Below are 25,304 nucleotides of genomic sequence, written 5' to 3'. Positions count from 1 at the left end.
CCTACAAAGTTACCTTCAGAGCTTCCCTTCCCATTTCTTTTTTCACAGTGGCCACTTGTTTCAATTTTAATTATAATCCAAGCATCTCCAACTCACTGTGTAACTATTTAGTGGTAAGCAAAAAAGAGCCCTTTTTACATTAGTAGAGCTACAGTTACTTGAACAATAAAATGGCAATTCATTTGCAACTATTTCTTTCTACAAAATACTTCTAAATTTCTGTGTAGAAATCTTTGTGAATTTTATATTTTGATGGGAAAGGAAAGAATAGTCTTCAGTTTCCATTGCTCTACTTCAAACTATTTCCTGAATACCACAATAATACAAAAAGGCCTTAGAATCAGGTATGTGCAGCTGCAGTTTCTGTGTGCGCATATATATATATATAAAAATATATATATAAATATATATACACACACAGAGATATATACACACATAAGACTCCAGGAGCCCAGCAGATCAAGACATAGCAAACAGTTTCAAAGTGGCTCCAGGAAGGATTGGCCTCTCCACACACCAAAACTCTGCAGCAGGTGAAGCTACTGTCTCAGAGACCAAAACAGGTCCAGGCATTTCTGTGTGGCTCCTGGGCTGCCCAACCTCCCCTCTGCCCACACAACCTTGTCTCCAAAATCAGCTCCAGTGATGGGCCCAGCTCAGCTGGAGCTGCTTTAAATGCTGCTGCATCATGCTGCATTGTGCAATGCAGACATCCTTGGACAGCTCAGGGACGAGCAGCTCACCACCTTAGGACTGCAGCTGTAAAGCTTTGAGATCACTCCCAACATTCTCACCAAAACACTCATCCTAACTCCAGGGTGAGCTGCCACAGAAACAAGGAAAGGAAGCCCAGAAAAAAATCCCCAACAAAGTCTATACTGGTTGATAACAGCACAATCCCTAAAAAAGAAGCAGCAGCAGCAAATCATTTGCTCCCTACAAGCCTTAAAATAGAACCTCTTACACTGATGATGCTGAGAATTTCAGCTCAGCTTGTTTGCATACCCAGAAAGGGGCACTTTTCTAGTTTTACTGGCTGCTGAAACACTGGTAGAGTTCAGGGGAACATAATTCATATCAGAATATGAATTGTAAAACTGATGCTTAACCTCAGCTCATACCCTCCATCACGACATTCAAATAACCTCAGTGAAATACAAACATGAAGGACTTACAGAAATGATTTGGGTTAGACCAGAGTCCACTGTTATTGAGTGCTGATATCTTTGTCCTGTATTTTGTATTCTTATATGTAATACCCATTAATAGACACTATTTAAAAATCTATCAATTATTTTAAAGAATTCAAAATTAGCATCAGTGTTTTATTTTGTTACTTAGAATATGAGATTCCCTGAGTAACAAACACAAAAGATTCCATTTGTGAAAATATGTCAGAGTAAATAAAACTAACAATGCATAAACATCCACAGACTGGATCCTTTTCACAGGGTTTTGATAACATTCACTTACACATTCTCAGGAGAACTTAGGAATTTGTTTTACAAACAATCCCTAACACAGCAGAGACCTGGTTTTATAGGTCCTGGTCAAAAAACCATGCTGTTGAAAGATATTATTACTCGTCCCAAGGTGCCAGAGCAATCAAGTATCAATCTTGTGGACATAAATAAGCTTTGCATATGTACAGGCTATAATACAGCCAGAGGTTGGAGGTGTGAGGGCTCTCCTGAATGACACCTGGTCAACACTGAAGTATTTATATTTTTTCTCCACAGCCTTACTGATGATCCAGTATTTTTCTTTTACAGACACATAATCAGATTTTTAAACACCCTCCGTTTTCCACACATGTAATCCCAGTATAAATTAAGATTCAGCAGGGATATGGATCTTTTCATCTTCCTGATTCATAGAAGCAAACATTCAAGGAAGACTCCTTCTCCCTGCTCCTCTTTTTGGGAACACCCTTCTTGGTCAGTGAAAAAGGAATGAAAAACAGCCTAAAGGTTAAAGGAAGCCAGTTCTCAATGAAGTAAATGTCATTCTCTGCCTAAAAAATACTTTGGACTATTAATAAATAATTGGCTCAGTGGTTCAAAGCATCAAAGTAACCTCTCCAAGTGCTGGAGGTGCTGCAAATTCTTACATAATAAAGACTCATAACCTTGGCAATGAAGAACTGCAAAGCCTTTCATTATGTCATGGTTCCAGTCCAAAACCCAATGGAGACAAATGGAAAACACCCATTGTCTTCAGCACTTTGTAAAAATCAAGAAAATTGTTGGGTTGTTGCCTTTTTTTTAAATATGAATGAAGGTGCTTTTACCACTGAAAGCACTTTCCCTCAGCCATTAATAACGTCTGTAGTATCTTTTCTAACTAGGGCATCTGTTTACATAAAAAATGCAGTCAACATATCCCACTTAAAAGCCAAAGCAATTTTTTTGATGTTTTACGTATCCTGAGCACAGAAATAACTCTAAACTATCCCACACCTAAGACACAGGATGTACTTAAACACAATGAAAATCATATATGCAAACAAAGTCATGCACTCCATCTTAGAAGGTTTCTTAACAGAAGACTGACAAAGTAAATCTCAGGTTGTTGAAGAATTCTCTTCTAGAGCACTGTCTTGGCAGGATTTTTGCCATTAAAATCAGGACTGTGGTTATAAAAGGCAAGAGGTAGATAGAAACAGCTGGATTTTCACAACTCTTTTGCCCCGATTTGAAAAAATGGAGATGCACAAAATAGTTTATGGCACTCACTTACCATGGACTTGGTGAAAGGTCGAGCCAAGGTGAACAGCAGAGTGTACAGCCACCAATTGCGATGAATGGAGGAATAAATCATATTTCCAGGATGGACTGAGTTGGAAGTCACCCCGTGGGGAGAGAGGCGTCGGTTCAGTTCATTGGAGAACAGGATATTGCAAAGCTTGGAGCGGTTGTAGGCCAACATAGCCCAATATTCCTTCTTGGGTGGAGAAAGCAGGCTGAAATCAAGCTTTCCAGAGGAGTCTTTAATTTCTGTAAATCTGAGAAACAGTAAATATGCCTCAGATACCCCAGAGTTACTTTCACTCTCATTAAGAACAATATAAAATGTAGACAACAGAGTAGATCCTGGCCAGAACTAACATAAAACAGCAGCTTATTTAGCAGCTGAAAGCATCTACTGGAAATTGCCCGAAACCCAAAGAACAGTCCCATATAATATGGCAGTAAAATTATTGGGTCATTATAAACAGCAAACAATAAATAAATACAACTCAGAAAACACTTTGATGGTTTAAAGACATTGTATGTCACTTACAAATCACTTTATTTTAAACTTAAAAAAATAAAAATTATTTTGCCATATATCCATAAAAGCATGATCAGCTTGGAGGAAATAATGTAGGATAAAATAACTCTGAACTAAAAGCAGAGCAACCCAGCACCTTTTCTTTTCCCATCCCCTGATCATTTCATTTCATCCAGTGCTCACACAGAGCACACTTGCATTTAAGTGTTCAAGTAACTACGGATGAGTCTCACTGCCTCTTAAGCTCTTTTTTAGATTAAAAATTGATGAATATAAAGGGGTTATAACCTTGGTAACTTGCCATCAATAGTCTTATATGTTTAAAAGATAAATGTAAACAAAGCCAAAATGAGCTCTGGCAGAGCATAATGTTTTTAAGTATACCCATGGCATGGCTGAACACAAATCAAAGTAACTAGTTGACGTTTTTTAATTGGGTCTGACAGAGTCATTAAACACCAGCTGTTTGTTATTAAAAAAAAGAAAAGAAACAAAGTAGTGAATGTTCTAAAGACATTTAGATGAAGAAAAGGAAATTTCCATAAAGCATTTCTCCTCCCAGTTCTTACAATTTCATTTATTAATTTACTTATATCTTAATATTAGAAAATAATACTACATTTAGTTACAGATCTATGTTTCATTCAGAGGAGCTACTAAAAATAAAAAGGATTTAGCAAGCTCTTTTTAATACTCAGTTTTCAGAATCAGCTGGGGAGAACAGGGATAAACATAATTATAGTACACACTAGAAAAATGTTTTAAAATATCTTTACTAATTTTGCATCACATGCCCAGAAATGAAGAGATCAGCTGGAATTTCTACATTCATTCTGTGAGCAGAATTATAATACGCTCAGAGAAATGCAATGCAGTATTTGAACTCAAGAGGAATCCAGGATGTTCTGTGTCTTGCACAATTAGCCCTTCAATTTCAACAACAAAATTTCTCTTTCATAATTTTCAGTTGGATAAAATACATTTCTGAAATTACAGGACTATTCTGGGAGGAATTTCCTATATTCATTCCACAAGTAATCACTTATGACACCAAAAATAATCTATAAATAAAACTCTTTGTGTACTACTGTATAAAGGAAACACGGTGGCATATTTTGAGTCCAGTCCTGCAAGTGTGCTTATGTGAGTCAATCTCAATGAATTCAGGGGAATAATGGCTGTACAATCAAGTTAACAACACAGAAATAAAGACAGAAAGAAAGTCAACCTACTTATTATTCTGATTTTAGTATTATGGGCTTAAAGTACCCAAAAGCTTGATTTAAACAGAACTCATTTGTGCTGAATCCAGAGATGTAGCTAGAAATGAACTAAGAGCCAAAGAGGCAAATAAATATTTTGCCTTGGAGCAGTGCAGGATAGCATTTTCTGTAAACATGGGACTTGATTTTTGCCCTAACAGGGGGTCTTGACTCCAGCAAAAAGATCCAGTCAAGGTTTATGGAAGTAATTAGATACCAACACTTCTGTTTTACAACATGGTTTACAGCTCAGAGTTCTCAAGTAGGTCAGAAAGAACGACCACCTAATAATACCTAACTAACTCCTTACATAAACTTCTTCCCATTAAACAGACTGGGGGCTGGGGAAAGCACAGTTATTTACAATGATCAGTCTAAGTGATAAGATAAGCTGCAAGACATTCTCCGGCCTCCTTAAAAAAAAGGAAATTTACTAGTTGTGTTAATTATTTTATTCAAACATAGACTGTTACTTATTTCCTTATAGGCCTCTGTCAACCTTGGCTGTTCTCTCTGACTTGGCAATGAGCGCTTTCAAAATGGTTTCAAAAACACAGATAAAGATGTCCAGAGATGAGAGCCCTGGTTACACACAGCACTTAATGCAGTGAAAAACAAAGATGTCATTTAAAATACTATCAGAGATACAAACTTACAAGGGGGAACAAGCAGCTGACAATTCAACATAATCTCCCATTAAATAACAGCTCATTTATACATATCCCATTGTGCCCTCCACATCTGGCAAGTGATTGGAGTTGGCAGATTTATTTCTAGAGCTATCTCGCCTGCCCTGCAGTAGCTGCCCTCACTCCTAACAGGACTCTGCTACTTGCTTCCACAAACCTGGTGTGATTTGCAAAGATAAGGATGTCCAGATTTTGTTACCACCTAATTACTAGACATTTCATGTCTTTTAACAGTGGGGAGGATTATTACTGGCATTTTCTATTGCTTCCTTTCATTTCAGCCATCATAAATTTAAAATGGTAAAAGTAAATCTATCTGCAGTGTGTCATTTATACCATAAGCCCCTGTGTTTGGAAGTGATAAAGGTTTCAGCCCGACCCTTGGCTGGTCTCTCTCTACCAGGTCCCTGGGGTTACATTTTATGGAAACATGATTAAAAAAAATAAGCTTCCTTCTGGGTCACTAAAACATTTCAGAAATATGAAGACAGGGAAAAAAAAAAAGGCACTCTCACATTCTTCCTTTTAGTTTGCTAGAGCTGCTGCACAGGACCAAAAGTGAAATAGAAATCAACAGTAGTGTTTAAAGCTGGATGTTATAGGCTTAATCCTGCAGTTCTTGGATTGAATCAGCAAGGAGTAAGTGGTTGGTGCCCAGTAAAATTGAGAACTGGGGCATTTATTTTGCACAAGGAACTTTATTTAAATCAAAACCATATTTTCAGTTATTCACACAAAAACACAAGCACATCTGAAATAAGGCAAATCTCATCAACATCTTTTTTACCAACTGCACTTTTCCTGGCAGCAGAATAGATGAGCATCTAACATTTTAATTAAAAAATTTACCAAAAGAGACCTAGCCAGATTTGTAATATGTATTAACTACACTACTTCCCATTTTACAATTATACAGCTAATGTCTGCATTGAATTCCCTCATTTCTCATTATAAAACAACTGGATTTCATCTAGCAGTTTTTAATTGCATTGTTTCTCCTGCTAAAATATCTGCACATTCTTTTTGCTAAGATGTTGAAGTTGTTGAATGACAAATCAATATAGGTCATGCCATTCAGATTTAATCAATTATTATTCCATCTCCTCACAAAATCAATGAGTGGTCTGAAACGCAGCGAAAATCTGCATTCACACAAAGAATGATCAAAAAAATATCTACATACTGTTATACAACTAGAACATGCTTTATCCAGCAACAGAGCCAATGCCAGAAACATCCACAGGCATTAGTAATGCTTCTATTTTTACAAAGATTATTCAAAGGCAAATGCTTGAGAGCAAAGACCTTCATTTTCAGAAACTTCTGTGGTTCTGCCCAAACTGTTTCATTCTCTAAGGATTAACAATTCCAGCAGAACTAAAGTTAACGTTTACCAACCTGTGGGACTCAGAGGACACCACAACAACCCTGGCAGGAGACGACTGGCGTAGAACATCTTCCAGAAGCTGGACAAGATAGAAATGTCCCAGGTGGTTCACCTGGAAGGTGGACTCCAGGCCATCCTCTGTCAAGGACCAGGGAGCACCAAACACGGCAGCATTGCAGATCAGGATGTGGAGGGGCCTGAAAAAACCAAAAGAGGACAAAGAAATCTCAATTAAATAAGAGTAATTACACCCATCTGTGAACAGGGTGCTGGTGTGAGGGATTTGGTTGGCTGGTTTCTGTGGGAAGGAGCTGATTGACTTCAGGTGCTTCCAGCAGCCCCACTCAGGGACCAGCTGAGCCCCACAGTGACACACCCTTGGAGAAAGGGTACAGAATAAAAGGCAAAATGCCACACAGCACTATCACTGCTTTCCCAATTGCCAACTGGGAAACTTTCTCCATCTGGAGCATTTAGAAAATAAACTTTTCCTGGGGGCTGAGCAACTCCTACCACTTTCCTGTATGGGGTACATGACACCTGCACAATTGGTAGGGGATGAATGATTAAGAAATAAAGACACAATGTAAAAGGGCACATGTACACATTTTATACTTCTGCAGCTGATGAAGTATGCTGTTAAAAAATGCAACACTGAGATGGAAAAATAAAAACATTTTCCAGAAGCTGTATTCTTTAGTGGAAAATCTGAATACATTATACACATGAGATCCTTGAGACAGAATCCTTCCTCACTGAACTCACCTAACCCAGTTTAAATAGAAATAGCATGATAAAGGAACTTGAAATGAAAGGGTAAGATTCTACCAAACTAAGCTAGAAAAGAACCTAGGCTGGCACATACCTCTCTCATTCAAAAAACTGGTCCAGAAAACTTCAAATTCCTTGAGGTCTCCAGTGTAATCTCAGGATACTGCACCTTGCAGCCTTCCCAACCTCCACAGCAAGGCCAAGGACAAACGCCCTTTCTGTTCTTTCTTGTCTTTTTCCAAACCCTTACGAAACACAGCAAAGTCTCTGGTCCTCAGACCTGGGATGGATCTGCATTTGCTAGATTGCATCATCTCTGAGCAAACCTTGGCACTGACAGCGTGTTCTTGCCCTTGAGTCAGAGCCTGATGCAGCAGACCTCAGCAAGCTCTACCTGAGCTGAGGACCTCAGGTTGGAGAGCCTGCAGCTGGCATCCCTTACCCTGGTTATATTAAATTTGGAAAAGTCACACAAAATAATGACAGCCAAAAATTCCTGCACTAACACTTGTGATGTCCTAACACCAGAATATTAAGATCTGTCACATTTGTTTAGCCTATTCCATCCTATTATGTCTTTACTGAAATCCCATGAGACAAAATCAACACACAGCATAAACTCTAATTCTGAAGGTAATAAATGAAGCACAATTAGGAAAAATAACTGCTTGCTCTCTGTCTTCTCAAATGTCTCCTCACAGCCTTCACATACAGACACAGAGTCAGAACCTTTCCCCACACGATTGAAGGACATGTATACTGCAATTCCAAGCATCTGCAGAAAGAATTCTGGAAAATATTGTGGAACATGAAGCCCCAGGTTGTCAAACCAGCCTAAGTAATTATATTCCTTCAGGTACATTTCAAATAACCAGATTTTGATAGCTCAGTTTTCAAAAAAAAACATTTGAGGGGGAATCAAACACACCTTAGCTGAATACTGAAAAAAATGCAGAAGGATGGGCTGTATTTTCTTATTAAAATAAATTTTGACTTCCAGCCTGTTGGGAAGTTGCCAGTGTAGTGTGCTTCAATAAAAAGTTAACAATCAATTATCTGTTCCTTTGCCTACTTGGAAAATTTTAAGCAAAAGCTCCAGAAGCAGAGTGAAACATCTGTGCTCTCTGAGAGCTCAGTGTCTGAAGTGCTGGCTTTCTGATTTTCCTTTTGGGCAGTGACACCCATAGACAGAATATCTGTGCATACATACTGCACCCACCAAAGAAACTGAAGATAAACAGGGACTGTCCTTACAAAGGCAAAGTTCTTTCTGTTCAAATCAAATGGCAAAAAAAGGCAGCTCTTTGATCTTTGCAGCCTCACTCAACACAGCAGAAGCAGGATATTCACTGAATTCTGCAGGATCATGTTCTATAGAAGGTAGCAGATCTTTAAAGGCACTTTCAATCAAAATTATTTAAACCAGAGTTTATTTGCCTCTTTTGAGATGCATCTGCCAAGAAGAAAACAAAGCTGCTTGAAGCTTTAGAGGGCATGGAACTCTGGATGATTCATCACCTCTTGTGAGACTTTATGAAAAGCTTCAGCAAGAATTAATTTACAGATTTGTACATCTGCTGGGAAAAAAAGGAACAAGTTTCTCCAACACAGATGCAATTTTTGGTATAAGAGCCTCCTGTATAAGAACTGCAGCACGAGAATTCAGCATCAATACCAAAAATACATTCACCATTCTTTCCAAAACAAATATGACACTTTTTAAAATATCATCATTCTATTTGATAATCGTTATGTACCCTAGGAAGTAACATCTCACAGACAGAAAGGATTCATATATTCTACCTATCCAAACTGTAGTATCCTTAATTATTAATAATAATTACACAATAACTACCAGAAGGGAAATACACACTTTATACTTAAATCTGTCAGTTCAATTAATTTAAAAGAAGATTCTAGAACTATAAAAGTATAAAGTTTAGCCTTTTTTAAATTTTTAGGTAATTTATTTGGATTTTATAAAAGAAATAAAATTATGCTTCAGTCCATTTTATGATATTTGTATTTTTCAAAGCCCATTTCTCATTTTTTTCAAAGCAAAAGTAAATCAGCTTTAAGAGACTGTAAAATTAACATTATTTACAACATTTTATTGTAAAAAAATCTGTAAAGAAATAGAAAAATAAATACAAAAACATTTTAAACAGTTATCATAGTGAAAAGTTTGTATCAGATCCCCTATTAAAGTCCTTTATTTTTAATTAGTACTAGATGCTAAATACAAAAGGATTTTTTCCTAGATAACTCCACAGAAAAGAAACGTAAAGTGTTGTATGACTAGACACTGATGTTGTGCTTCATTTCACTCAGAAAAAAGCCACCTCTCAGATTTGGATCCACATCCATTAAGCTATCGGTGTCTCTCGTCAGACTGCTAACAAAGGTCCAATTACTGAAAATTGTCATCTAAGTTTTTGTGACCCAGCCATTTGCACACCAGGAAATGAATGAGATTACCTGGGTAACAGCCACTGTGCAGTTATGAATTTCAGCCACAGATGACAGATTCTAATCTCAGTGGTGCACAGCTCTGTGTCACTGAACGTATAATTATGCAGGGACAAAAATTTTAAGATACGTGACAATTCACACCACACATCTGGCACTGCAGCTTTGCTTTATGACAGGAGTATTTTCAAGTGATAGCAGAACTATGACCTTGATTTCACAAGTTCATTAAAAACATTGCTGCAATCTGTGTGAGGCTTTCTCCTGAGCCCAAGGAAAAAAAAAAAATCCCCCCTCGGTTTAAAATAGTTTGTAATTCTACATCAAAGGCACGGCTAAGGCCAACAAAGGATGTCAGCAGCAAAGGAAATTTTCCATAGTGTTTACTCCTGCTATCAACATGACCAAGTGCTCCCTTTAACCATGACACCCATGAGATATTTTTGGAAATGCTACAGCTAGGACCCTGCAGAGTGTTATGAAAATTTGCCTCTATGTCTCCTTAAAATGTCTTCAGGCAGTGACTTACATCCCACCAAGGCAGCTAATGTGGGCTACCAGTGCCATTTAGGTGGCACTGGGACCTGATCTGCCCCGTTATTTCAGGTAGTCATTGCTTCCTGAGACTCAGGAACAGCCTGCTCCAACTGCAGGCTACCCAGCAATCCCAGAAAAGCCTCACCGTGCTGGTAAGTGTACCTACAGCTTAGTGAAAGTTTAAAAGAATCAGCCAGGACAATCTTAAATGTGACTATCTGAGCTGAAATGCAGCTAATATTCTGTGCACTTCACAAAGCCCGTGATACTTTGCACTGGGGAAGTCATTCAGATCTCACATGCTGTGCACAATTCAGCATTAGAAGCAACTAAGCAATCCAGATCCTCTGCACTATCTGGAAATACAGTAAGTGAATACATTAGAGAGATACAGAAATTAAATTGTTGCTATAAATCAGTTAGTTATGAAATTTAATAATCAATTTGTTAGCACCTGATGTAAAACTGTGATCTGTCAGCAGCCTCCCAAGCTGGCTGTGTGCAGCAGTAGATATTTCCAAGGGAATTAATTACTGATGATTTGCAAAGGTAAGAATAATATTTTTCAACAAATGTAGCCTGTGCACTAGGAGGTTAAACAAACACCACCAAAATGTCAACAGAGTTCTTGGCTTTGGTGTTCTCCCATTTCAAACGCAATGAAATAGTTAACCAGAGACTATGCACAGGGAATACTTTCAAATCTTCCCATGAAGCAGAATGTCACACCATCTGGGGCACTTCTCAAGCGATTTGAAAAGTTCACACTGTTTGGAATTACACAGAAATTCAACAGAAAAGGCCTCACCATATCCCCAAAGTCCCATAAGCAACTGTAGACCTCTGTCACGGCCAGTAAAGAAGGCAGAGCTGTGACTTCTCTTCCACAAAGCAGCAAAGTCACAGCCCACCAAACTTTTCCACCCCATAACCCTGAACACCCAGGTCGCTTTCTCTGAAAGTCAGAAAGTTGTACTTCTTTCCATGAGGGAATGCCTAGATACACAAAGGGAATATCCAACAGGCAAAAGAAGCTTATGGCTCTCCAGAAAATGGGTAAATTAAACAATCATCTCCAGAAATCCCCCTCGGTTTTACAGGCAGTACTGACAGGAAACCAAGCAACACGAAAATCACTAAGTCAGGGTTCAGACAGCAGCAGGATAACTCAGAACCATGTATAATCTAATACTGATACAAAAATACTTAAATATTTACTGGTTCAATGTAAAAGAAAAAAAAAAAAGGCACTGCTTAACTCAATGAATTTCAGAAACAAATGCTTAATGTTTAACTTCCCTTCTTCTAAAAATATTGGCTAAAAGGTCAGCAAAAATACCCTTGTTACCAACTGCCAACTGACAGAAATGTGGATCCTTGTCAGACAGGCTTCATTTTAAGGCCAGCCTCTAACACAGGACTCAGAGCCCTGATGGATGACCTCCTGCTAGAAGCAAGGAAAATTCTCTGCAATTCATCCTGCTGGACTTCTTTGCAGGATTTGACACTGTTGATCAGCAAATACTTTTGCCCCACTTCTAAGAGATTAATAGGAGTGGACTGAAACTGTTCTGATTCTTCCTTTATAACACATCCATGGGAATTACTATGAGCAGCTGCTCCTGTGCCTCCCTAATACATCATCTGCATACTGCCACAGAGGTCAGCCATCCCTCAATCATTACTCATTACCTCTCTAGGATCTTCAGTGTACAATTTCACAAATGTTTGGAGAAGGAACAGAGGTCTCAACAGATTTGGAACTAAACAGAAAACACCCATTAGTCATGGTTTTCCCTTTATTATTTTTTCTTACATATGCAATGAGGGGATAACTACCAAAATAACCCCACGTCATCCTGCACATTCAGAAATTAATAAGAGACAGCAGCAATGAAAATATCCAGAATCTGGTAATTTTCATTCAGCAGCCCACCTAATGATACTTGCTGCTTCAAAGTGCGTCTTTTTCAAACTCTGGCAGCAAATCATTATTTACCCACATTCACATGCAGTCACGAGCATGCATAAGCCAGACCCAAAGAAATATTCATTTTTGTAATAAACATGGAATGATTTTTTATTTCTGCATGTACTTTTAAACATACAAATTTCATTCGCATACAATAAGGACATGTTAGAAAAAGAAAGCTACACCTCACTAAAAAAAAAGGAAAAAAAGTCAATTACTACATTTAATACATATTTATAATATTTTCACTTGAAAACAGCTAAATCCTTGGAAAATGTTTTTGGGACCACAGTTGATCATTCAAATAATAAAACACCTCATGGATTTTGAGCATTCTGTTTTGCCCAGAGATTATAGAGCTGTAACAGAATTCACACACAGCCCTACAGCAGCTGTGTGCTGCCATTCAGACCTGAAAGATTCCATGCTGTGATGGAAATTAATGTACTTTGACATCCTCTGGGATTTTGGGGAACAGCTAATAAAGAAATATAACCTTTTCAGTCTATTACACAAATTTTTGGATTCTAAGATCCATGGCCAGTCTCAGGCCAGCAGTGAGGCTTCCCTACCCAAGCAGCAGAAGACTCTGCCTTCCGTGTTTTAATTATCTCCCCTAGAAAGCATTTAACTAAATAGACTAAATATATTTTAATGTATATATAATTAAATACTCTGGCCTTATAATTCAGAATTTTTAGAAGGTAACATCAATTAAACACACAGAGCTTCTCAAAACTCATTAAGACATCATGCTCAAAGATCATTGGTATATTTGTGACAGAATATGTTTTAATCAGCTATTAATCATATTAATCATACCTATTTTACTTATTTAAAAAAAGCTTTCACAGCTGGTTCATCTTGTGGAAATTTTTTAGGAAAATAGAGCCCCAAGCCATCTTAGACTCACCCTAGATTTAGGCAGAGACGTGGCTGAAAATGGGCACCAGAACAACCAGGGAGCAGAAAGTCCCTGGAGGGTTTTCGAGGTTTCTTCTTTAGGGCAGAGTGAAGTGAGTGCAAAGTGTTCAAGTGGCAGGTTTGTAAATTTTGGACAGCACAGTTATAGTCATAAAGCTATGTAACAAAGACCAAACAAAATCTTTTTGTTAGTAATGTGTAAAAACACTTCATAATTTTTGTAGATGCAACTGTGTGTAAAGTTATGATGAATATGGACTTTACTTAAAACAAAAAAAAATATTCTGAGGCAAAAGTTAGTCCCACAATAAAGCAGATGAAAGAAAGGTGATCTGATGAAAACATCAGGATCTCTGCCTCCAGGAAAAGGGGGAAAGACTTAAGATTCTGGGATTTTTAATTTTTCATTTATAAAGTACTGGAAATAGTTTTTGGATCCACATGACTTGACATATGCTACCACAAAGGGGTAATTGTGTATGAGAGCTTAAAAACAGAAGAAAGAAGAAAAAGAAAAACTATTTATGCAGAAAACCAATCCCTAGGTTTTAATAAGGCACAGCATCACCACAAAGAAAAGAAAAAAAAAAAAGTTTTACCCTAATATTATTATGTATGTTTCAACAGTAGTCAGCCTTTGATCTTATTTAAATTTAAGATATGTGCTGTCTGCAACAGTAACTTCTGAACTATGCATGTTTCTTAATTCAATATGGGTATTTTTTGATATCTCAAAATGTACAATGTTGTCCAGAAGTTTCTGCCTCAGTGGCACTGCCAGGATGCCAACCATGCCCTAAGCTGAGAAAACCAATGTAAAAGCTGTCACTTGTTTTAATTCACAGAAAGTAATTCTATTAATGGCAAAGAGTTACCAGAGTTGTACAGTGATATAAAATATGTTCAGGTTTGGAAAGACAATAAGCAGTGGCAACAATCAACTCTGATAGAGATACATCAACTACAGAACCATTAAATATATTGGCATAATGGCATCACTGATAATTTATCTGAATCATATATTCATTTTTTCCAGATCTTTTAAGTTATATTTGTAACAACTTCCAAAGCAGATACCCTTTTTACATATGTATTCTCAGGTATAGAATTTATCACACAGTATCTATGATTCAATTGTCATTCAATTGGAATTAAAAAAAAAACGCCTGCAATATGTCAGTTACAATATGGAAATGCAGAAAAATCATATTTTGGATTGACTTTTCATCAGGCTCCAAAATCTTAATGCACCTGCAAGCTTTCAGCACACTTCTGCCTGCAGCATGAAAAATGAATGCAGTTGCAGAGTTTGGGGCCTCAGCTAAGGAAGCCAGCTGAAAATCTGGCCTGCTCCATTTTGGGCCTGGTTAGGAAAATAAGAAAAGACTAAACTTCCAAATGGAGAACCATAATTCATAACTGCTGTCTTTTCCATATTTCTACACACATCATTAGTGAATAAACTGTTAGCATATGCCAATTCTTACCACAAAAAAAAAAAAAAAAAAAAAAAAAGTTTTTGTTTAAAGTATAGGAAAGTAACTGCAGTGAAGATCTACATCTGGAAGTCCTGCATAATTGTGAATTGCTCCTACCAATTCAGAAAATTCTAAGCAGTAGCTATTGGCAAACATTGTTTCATGTCTTTGGAGTAATTCAAGATTTTTCAAGATGACTTCAGCTTTTTTCTCTCAAACACTGAGAACATTAAATTAAAGTCTTACTGTTTGGCAGAAGATAACTTTAATTCAAACCAAGTGGCACCATGCCACTGAAAAGTACAAATGCACATAAAATTTCATCTATAACTTTGCTGCTCACTCCTTCCTGCTGTTTTTTGATCATGAAATGTTTCTACAATGAGGTCCAGGTAAATGCCAGGACACCATGGCTGTAAATACTGGCAACAGGTCCTACCTTGGAAGTTTTAGAACTGAAAATATCAGTGCTGTCCCCCAGTTAAAGTATGCAGGTTTCAGCCAAGTATGGGATGATCAAACTAAGAAATAGAAACCAAGGTGCCACATCCACAAGTCTACACTCCTACACAAACACCGATTCTACAGACCCTGAACCATCCAACACTGAATTTCAATGCTATGTTCTGTACAATCACAGGAGGGCTGTCATTTTGTCTCTAAGGGGGATTAATACCAACCATAATTCCTCACATCATGCCCACTCAATGAATAGCAGATTCAGCTCAGTGTTTCTTAGTTCCAAAACACTAATATGAAAGATTGTTTGGTCTGCCTCTGCCAGCTGCACAAAAATCAGCTCATGCCAAATCCATCTTAGCCCAGAATATTATTATAAACAGATCATTTATTTGACTTTCCATAACAGAGACATTCAATGAACTGCCTGAGCTGGAAACCAGCAGAGGGGAAAGCCTTGATACATATAAAAGAAGCAACTTGAACAAATGCAACCATTTAGGTGAACTGAGATCTCTTTTCCCATTTTCATCCTAATGTTAGCACTGTCTTCACAAGGAAGGAAGATGGAGTTCATTCACTCCTGCTGGAAATAGCCAGTGGGGAATGTCTCTGCAGAAAACAAGCCAGAAGTACTAAACACTAAAAGATGGCTGCTTTCTCCAAAAAATTTTGTGCTATAAATCCTGGAGGACTATTTTTTATTGGACATCCATTTTATGTGTTAGTCACACTGTTTTCAGGTTGTGCTACAATTCTAGATTAAATATTAAACAGCAATATTGTTTTATTCTGTCTTCTCCCAAAGTTGATTTTGGAGATCCAACTAATTTAGGTTTTTACCTTATTTTGCCCACAGAATCCTTCTAACTGTGAGGGAGGGCACTCTCCTGCTCCTACAGAAAAATTGAGTGCTGCAATCACAGAACTGCAGGATCTAAAATAATCAGCAAAACCCTTCTGCATGGATAAAAAAGTATCAGAAAGAGAAACAGCTGTATCAACTCAAGAGTATAGACAATGCAAACAAATAAAAAACCTTTTTTTTTTTCTGAGAGGAGGAAAGATTTTCCAGAATACATTTATAGGAATATGGCATAATTTACCAGTGTTTATATATTCACAGCTCAGATTTTATCTGTGGACAAGTCTGCAACACCTAACATATCCATGTAGGAATAAAAGATTTCTACCAAATCTCAGAAGTATGATAATTTATAGATGAATCATCTGACTTTTACTTTCAGACAAGGAAGGCTTCTTAGTCTTAGCCTTTAAAGTACTATTTCAATTCATATTAAATATTTCTTTTCAGAGTAACTCTTTCCTCCTGTTTATTATTTATGTTTTTCTCAAGGCTCCCTCTGTTGCATCATTTGTTTTCTGTATGCAACCAGCCCTGTTAAATCCTGCTGAGCAGAGGATGACATTTCTTCATTCTACACGTGGTTTCCACAATCTCTCAGATTCCCAAGCACATTCAAGAAGGCTTTTTTTTTTCCTACAACTTATTTGATTAAGGCAAGAGATTCACAGTTTCAGCAATTTCCCCTCTGCTCTCTGCAATACAAACACCCCCAGCTTCCCCAGCTGCAAGAGGTTTTAACTCAATAAAATTTAGGGATCCTTTTTCTGGAGTTGTTCCATTTTGGTTTTCTCATCCAGGAGATCTATTCTTCAAGACTATTTTCCAATTGCTATCAGCCAGGGAAGAACAGGGTCCCAGGCTGTGATGTGACTATGAGCACACTCTTACATCTGCTGACAAAAAATAGCACCTAGAGCCACAAAGTGTGCCAGAAAAGCAGAATTTCAGAAGGCATGCCTATCTATTATCTATTTTAGAAATTTTCAGTTATTAGGTCATGTGTCACCAAGACCAACAGGCTCTGGAAAATACCAGTGTCCCAGAAACCAACAGTGCACTGGAGAAACTAAACAGAGAATATCACTACTTGCACAGAGAAGTTTAAGATGTTCACCACTGAATACTAAAGGCCTCTTCACATTAAATGCTGTGAGAAATAAAATGCAGGTCTTTATTGAAATGTGTGCACTCATACAAAATTTCTCCTTGACATTTCAGAAGTATTGTAGTTTTTCCCAGGAACCAAGATCTATACAGCTCAGAATTGAAATGATAGTTTTGTTTGGAAAGGAAAAAAAAGTAAAAAAAAAAAAAAAAAAAAAAAAAACCACACCACTTTATTTGCTTTTCCTACCTGCTTTATTGTTGAGAAATTTGTAAGAGAAAGAAAAACTTCTTCTGTTAAGGTATTTCCTATGCTCATTAACAGGAGTGACAGGTCCCTCATGGGAAAGGGGGAACTCCAGCACAATGTGCTTCTCCTACAGGACATTTCAGAAATTTTGGCTGCCATCTGACAAGACTGGCCCAAGCATAAAGAACAAGGCTCAGTCTGTCACTGGAGCCTGTGAGATTCCTTCCAGCTGCTCATAAAGCCACAGGTGCAGAGGAATCCCTGACGTGACAAAGCCTCTGGACACTGCAGCAAAACCAACAAACGAGGAGGCAGACAAAGGTCATTAGTGCTCACCAGGGCTGGAAAACACATCAGCCACCACTGCAGCAAGAAGACGCCTCTGCCACATAACTGCTCTTCCAAACTTACCCAGACATAGTTAAAATCACAAAAAAATCAGAGGCCAGAAAGACCTGGTAGGTCTTCCAGTCCACCCTCCTGCCAGTGCAGGTGATTGTAAGGTGGCTCTTCTGTATCTGCATCAGATAAAAGGTGCAGTGTTAGAGGCAGTGCATGGGGTCTGGTTTCCATCCAGCCCCAGATGGGTTTAAACAAAATTTAAACAAAATATAACTGGAAATTCATTTTGGTCAAAACCCCAGAAGCCTCAAAACCGATATAGAACATAGACTTCCACATAATGCTTGGATGAGTCCTGCCAGACACAGGCACATCTGAGCACATATTTAAGACAGAAAGGCCTGAAGGCAGAGGCTTTAGATGCTGTCTATTACTAAATTACTTTCCAAATAAAATGAGAGGGAAACATTAGTAAAGCCTGTCCATCCCTGACAATGCAGCTTAACAGACCTACACTGGTAGACTGGGGTATGCCAACAAAAACAAAACAGGTTTTACTGATTCTAGATCTCATTTTCTCTGGCAAAAATTTATTTAAGTCTGTTCACTTCCAAGGTTTTATAAATATGCATACCTAATGGACTAGCTAGGACAACCATGGTATGAGCTACAACACACAAATCAGGCTAAGAGGTGCATTTGGAAGAAGGGTGGTCTTGACTTTCCACTGCACCATACACTTAAAGAAATGTAGAATATTAAAAGCATGAAGAGTCAAATTAAAACACTTACTGCACTCACACCACCAAACCAAGTTACTACTAAAGCAGCAATACTGCAAGGATTTGTCTCTCAAGAAATTTTAATATATGAAGATGACATGATAAGAAAATATTGATACTAAGCATTTTGGCAGTAAAGAAACTTCTATTACAAGTCAGTTTTGACAATTCTTTGAATCTAAAAGACCTATAAGTACTAAAATGTCATCTGTCTATCCATGTGAGATTTAGCTTTGGCAGTGTTTCAAAAGTGAAAAAGCCCTCTTTGTTATATATTTTCTCTACAACAACGTATTTTCAAAGCTAAGAGGTCATATTCTCTGGAGAAGAACAGTAAGATGCATATCAGCTACAGAAATACTTTCAGAAAATAGCTAAGTTTGAATACTCACAACAATCAATGGTTCAACTGTGTATAAAAGCACGAAGTGTGGAATTTATTGTCAACACTTGGAACTTAAAAGCTTTCAAATAATTTCTTCAATTCAGACATTCATTGCTCTCTTCAAGTTAAATTAAACAAACCACTTGGAATCTAACCTAGTTATCTTCATATCAATTTGTCTCTTGTTAAGTGATGTCATTATCACAACCCTTTTTCTTTTCCTTGTTTTTATTACAGACTATTCCACATATAGGTTTGGAAAATGGAGCTCTCCGGCTCATAGGGCTATATTTTTTTAAAGCTTTAAAAAGGAAAAGGAGGGAGAGAAGGTTAGAAAACAAAGTAAGACAAGCAGTGCACTAATTGTTCATCCCTGACCTCTTCCAAACCATTGCAAAACTGTTAACAGTTGCCTGAGCTGTATTCATGCTATTCAGCTTTGGTCTTTTTCAACAGCCACAGGGTAAAAAAGCCCTTTAAAAGTGGGGCTACACATCAAATAATAGGAGATCTATTTTTTTTTTTTTTTGCATGATCTGGAGATCTGTTTTTTTTTGGCATGAAAACAAATCATCTTTAATTTACATTGAAAAAAATTCCTGTGAAAAGATTATTCACTCACTGCAGTTGGTGATCCACCCAACTATGGTGATTCTGCCAACTGTGCTCAGCTGATAAAGACATTAAAATAACAAGAAATTATTACATCTAATTTTATGAGTACTTACAGATTCTTGGATTTGAATGCTTCAGCAAAGTGCTGCACACTCTGAAGAGAAGCAAGGTCTAAGGTCATTGCCTCTACCTTGGCTTTATGCTGGAAGAAGAGAAAATATAAAAAAGGATAAATAACAGCAAGCTCAGTTCACAGTATCACGTTACAGTAAATGTGTTATGAAACTTGTCTGATTCCCTTGTTTAACATTATAACCCCAGAGTGAATACAAATCATCAAAAGGGATGGACAAGCACAAAATTTAGTGCCAAAAGCAGCATTTGTGATTTGGTGATTCTGCTAAAAACATACACTATGTAATGCACAGCTTTATATAATCCAATGAATAGACTCAAGTCAGTGTTAAGGTTAATAGATATCTTTTTGCTTTGATTTTGATGGTGAAACTTAAGTAACTCATGAAAAAAAAAAGTAGAGTAAGTGCTATTCTCAACACATACTATTTTTTGAACCATACCAATAGAAAAAAAAAAAAACCAGCAAATACTCTATAAAAACAGCTAGCTTGAGATTGGCACATATTAATCAAAAAAAAATCTATTTTCCTTAGTGGGTGATATAAAGGACAGTATAAAATGACTACAGAAAATACCAGATCAGTCTACACAGTGCTTTATACAGTAAGAGTTTACCAGGACATATTATAAATGCACTTCCCTGATAGGTTGGGGAGGCCTTGGCACAGGGTGCCCAGAGAAGTTGTGGATTCCCCGTCCCTGGAAGTGTCCAAGGTCAGGCTGGATGGGGCTTGGAGCAGCCTGGGATAGTGGAAGGTGTCCCTGCCCATGGCAAGGGGCTGGAACAAGATGGGCTTTAAGGTCCAACCCAAACCATTCTGTGATTCTGTGTCTTCAAAAGAAATTCTGTATATACCTAAAGTAAACTTTTCACCTAGGAGAGGACACACTATCCCAAAACACAATTTTCAGCTTTAAGATCTCTGTTTTCCAGGTATTTTGAAACTCCAAATCTCAGAACAAAATGAACCAAAAGATGTGTACCTATTTTCATCACAACACTAAAATCACCACAGAACCAAGCAGCTGGTGGTTGCACCAGGGACCTGCTGGGATTCCAAGGTTATACCATGAGCACTGCTGGAGGAATGAAAGGACAGCAGCACAAAGTCAGCACTGAAGGAAGTCAGGAAGACTCTCCCATTGTCTCCCAAGCTCCAGTGGCCCATCTGATCTCCCCAGTTAATTACATCTGGCACTTTTCTCCTTACACCTGTTTTCTATTTTGCCAGTACCCATTCTGACAAACCTTACAGGTTTGTTTTAAACAGAATATCACTCCAATTCCTCTAGTCCCATTCCAGCCAGACTTATCAGGACAGCAAAATAAACACAACTAAAATTTCAACAGGTTCAATCTCCATAGGAAGTATCAATTGCTGGAGTTGGAAAATGCTAAACCAAACTTTGCTACAAAGATCTTTTCACCCCCACAAGATGCACATCATTCTGGAATTCATTCTGCCCTGCTGGGTAAATATTTTCTTCTGTTTGATTGTCAAATACTTGAGAAAGATGATGCTGCCTTGCATTATGCAATAGAACTCCAGAACAGTTTCTCTTCCACTGTGCAGTTGAAAGCTGTTACTCACTACAGAAGTCATGTGCATGGTTGGGTTTACTTTGCCTCTGCTTTCCTTAGTTGAAATATTCTCCTGTCCCTCCCAAGGGTAAAAGGACAAGAATGATACAAATACAGGGACAGATAGGGGTCAAAAAACATAATAATCAAGTAGTTAAACAGACTAGACCACAAGCTGTCAGCTACTGTCCTCTTGGGGACAAGGATTCACGTCCAGGCAACATCACTCAGGTAATGCTTTTCCTCTTGGTGTCACACATTAGGCTTCTGCTGCTTATTCCAGGAACAGAAAAGAGGTGTCTGTACTTCAAGTCCAGAAGTAAAAAAATAAAAAGGTATGAAGCCTCCAAAATACTTTCTGAAACAGAAGTTAAGCAGACTCAGATTGGCCTGATTTGGTGATTGATATACTGAAATCATAAAAATCAGAAATTAAAAAATCATATTTTTGTTCAAACTTCTCCATGCTTTTTTCTGTTTAAAACCTTGATGGTTGCAGCCAGTATTCCTTCATTGGCACAGAAGGCACATACTGAGCACAGACAAATACATTTACTGTTTTGCTCACAGAAAAAACTGGAGCATGGGACATCCAAAACACTCAGAACTTGACACCTCAGCTTCTGAAGGCACTCAGGAAGCCAGGTGTGAGTGTTTTCTCCAGGCACAACTGGGGAAGAAATCAGTTTAATGTACCATGAGTTTAGGCAAGTTCCCCAACTTCTTTTCTTTCAGAGTCTCCCATCAACTGAGAATCCAGCACCTCTCACCCCACAGAGGTTTTCTGTAGACCACCAATTCCTACTACAGTTTGAGACTGTGAAATACTAAACCTTTAGAATCAATTAATTTTATTCCAAATTTTCCCACTGTTACATGTTACTTATATCACAATACCTTTTTTTTTAAAAACCTATGAATAAAGCAATATACTTGCAAGGTATGTATAATGTAACAATATCTCCATTAAATGACAAGTAGAAGGTTTTATGTTTGTTTTCTTTTGGTAGCTCAGAATTACCTCTGTTATAATGTTTTCCCTCTTTCCCTAGAAGCCTAGGTGTCACATATTGTGATATGTATACAAGAGCATAGGGGGTTTTAATAAAAAATAAAACTAAAAATCATTTTTGCTAAAAGGCATCTTAACTGCAATTGTTCTCTGCAGTCAGAACTGATTAGTAATGGTATGCTGCAAATCCTGATCTAATGTGCCATAATTGTATTATGCTGATGTCTCTCACTACTTCACTTCACATGTTTTCAGTACTGAATTATGCCTCATTTTATGTTGTGAAACCTCAAATGAGACTTGCCACCTTCACAAATACAGGAGACAGTCTTTAAACTGCCATCATCAAATCAGCACACTAAGGCAGGAAACTCCAGAATTTTGAAAATTTAATTGACAAAAGGTTTTAATGTTCCCTCCACTACTTTATTTTTCAATTACATCATTTAAGAAGGAAGTAGATACTGAAATGAGTGTAGAGTAATTTAAAAAGCTCTTTTCTGAACCATAGGATCATAACTACATGGTGCCATTGAAAAGCTGTGCAAAATGAACTGCTGTCCTTGCTGCAGATACCCAGGACAAATGTCCCACCTGCATCCAAAACCCCTTCAGGACTAGAGCCAGACCAGCTCTGCAAAGTGGCCAAAGGAGAACAGACACGAGGGCAGGGCACACTTCTGCTGTCTGCTGAACCCTGTGAAGTCCAGCTCAGCCAGAGCCAGCTGGGAGGTTTGAGTTTGGGATGGGGATATTTGTATTTCATGAAGCCCAACGAGCTGTTCAAGGCTAATAATGTCCAGGCATCAACATGGTGCCTTTGAAGAAACAGCCAAAGGCAAATCAATCTCCAGTTCCAAACAGGTCCTCTTCTAAACCCAACACAATAACACTTTGAAAAGTCCAAAGAAAAAAAATTATCTTGTATTTCATGTTTCACACTCAGTTCTAAAAGTCTTTCATCAGTATTTCCAGGTAAATTTCATTACTCTATACAACCCCAGAAAACAGCTTATTCCGTTTTGTATGTAAGCTGCTCCCTATTGGAGCAAAAATATTAAAAATGCTTAAGTGCAATTGGCTATACTTTGCACTCATACTAGAAAAATGCTTATTGAGCCAGAAAGTAACACAAAAGTGAAAACCCCCAGAAAGACAGCTATTTCACTATATGCAATGCATTCACTTTACAGCCTAAAAATTGTTTAAAAATGAACACTGCATGGTAGAGTAGTTTGGCAGTAAACATGATTGTGCATTTGTGTCTTGGTATTGAAGAAGGAGCCTTTTTTCATAGTGAATTTTTCATTCAAATGTAAGTGATGATTTACGTTAAATATAGGTAAAGCATAGCTACATTTTCCTGAAGGATTGCAAGGAAGTGAAGAGCAGTACAATAAGTTGAAGCATAAAAGCTTTCTCTGTCATAATATTTATTATAATGGCATATAAAATAGCTGAAATAAATAATAGATGACTAAAAGTAAATTCATATGATAAAGAATCTTTCAGCAGACACCATTACTTCTGACTGCTCCAGTTTCATACAGAGTTGAAGAGTCTTAATAAATATGCTGTAGCCTCTGTATCTTCTTATGTAAGTACAAGTCATTTTGTGAGGGCCTACTTAAAATGTACCAGAGTGGACACTACATAATTTACTGTATAATTTTACTCTCAGAAAAGAGTGTGTGTACATCTTCAATGTTTAAAAGTCCTTAACTCAAAGCTGAATACTTGGCACAACAACAGGAATATCTGACTTTGAGGAACTGAAAGTACAATCAATTGGTAAAAAGTGGTTTAATTTAATACAGAAAAATCTTCATGACGTCTTGGAATGCAGATAATTCTGACAGGCTGTCAGGGAAAGAAAATCTTGGGGGGAAAAAGAAGAATTTTACATCAAAGCTGATGAAAAATCAGAGGAATTATCTGAAAATAGGTAAACAAATAACCAAATCTCATCATATGACAAGCAATGCCCACATAAACTCATATTTCCACGTTGAGGATGCAGCAGGAGATGTTTTAGAAGCTCATTTGACAATTTGACACATAGCTTATGACAGTCAATAGCCAGTGCCATGCACTATTTATGGGGGTACCTAATGGGGAAAAAGGCTTTCACTCAGGATTAGGACTGCAAATGTTATTGTCCCTAATGTAGTCAACATTTGGTACTTCATGCAAAACTGTATTTATGCAATGGCAGCTTCAGCTGCAGCTCTGAATGCTCTGCAGCTCCCTGGAGCTGATGGGGATGGATGCATCCCCCTGCTTTTAGAGCCATTCAGCACCTCTGGTGGATGCTAATAATGTGTTCTTCTGCTACCTTTGGGATTCATCAATAAAGTTCTTTAGAAGACCTTGTGGTAGAACATTTTTAGACTCATTTTTCTAGTTTCCTCCCCCTCCTCCTCTCTCCAATATCAGCAGTATTTGTGCAGTACATTCAAATTTCCACTAACTTCATGCAAGACAACTCAAATCAATTTTCAAATATTAACCATTTTACTAACCCATTTATGAGGTGTACAAGGAAACAGTTGGGACTAACTTGATTCTTCATGAAAAACAGAGATGAAAAGGTTTTCCATTCTTTCATTATATTAAAAAAAAATTTAGTAATACTTGGTTTCACTATTTCCTGATGTCTTTGTTTTACCTGTATTTTGGTTGTAATTCAGTGGTGTGAATTTTTCCATTATTCTTCTTGCTCAACCCTGTCATAGTCTGATGCTGTGTGAAACCTCTCCCAAAAATTCATTTGTAAAGCCTGGTTCTTCCTGCTTAAGTAATTAGATGTTCCAGATTTTCACAAAAAATGGAATTCCTTCTGAGTCTGTCTTCATCCAAGACAAGAGGACAGCACAGAGATCAAGATTTAATGGGTCAATGTGAGCCTGAAAACTGCTCAGATTACTGATCAGCCTTGGACCAACATTTTACCACGAAGAATAAATTATTAGTCCCATTGTTTTCTTTGTCTCTATCCCTTCTCC

At 37.6% G+C, this 25,304-nt stretch overlaps 1 protein-coding gene across 2 annotated transcripts in view; it reads right to left on the bottom strand.

Annotated features, from left to right (window-relative positions):
* The window catches only part of WWOX (WW domain containing oxidoreductase), a 480,538-nt gene that overhangs the window by 366,978 nt on the left and 88,256 nt on the right, over nucleotides 1–25,304 (bottom strand). For both annotated transcript variants that reach the window (XM_002197310.6, XM_041718555.2), the window contains 3 exons: nucleotides 19,681–19,769; nucleotides 6,623–6,808; nucleotides 2,740–3,004 (listed from right to left, as the gene is read on the bottom strand). In XM_002197310.6, the coding sequence (XP_002197346.4) occupies nucleotides 2,740–3,004; nucleotides 6,623–6,808; nucleotides 19,681–19,769 (540 nt within the window). The remainder of the gene's footprint in view (nucleotides 1–2,739; nucleotides 3,005–6,622; nucleotides 6,809–19,680; nucleotides 19,770–25,304) is intronic.

The sequence above is a fragment of the Taeniopygia guttata genome, chromosome 11 (assembly GCF_048771995.1).
Source record: "Taeniopygia guttata chromosome 11, bTaeGut7.mat, whole genome shotgun sequence".
Taxonomy (NCBI): domain Eukaryota; kingdom Metazoa; phylum Chordata; class Aves; order Passeriformes; family Estrildidae; genus Taeniopygia; species Taeniopygia guttata.
Note: the sequence above shows the minus strand (reverse complement) of the source record. Positions and strands in the feature narration are given on the sequence as shown.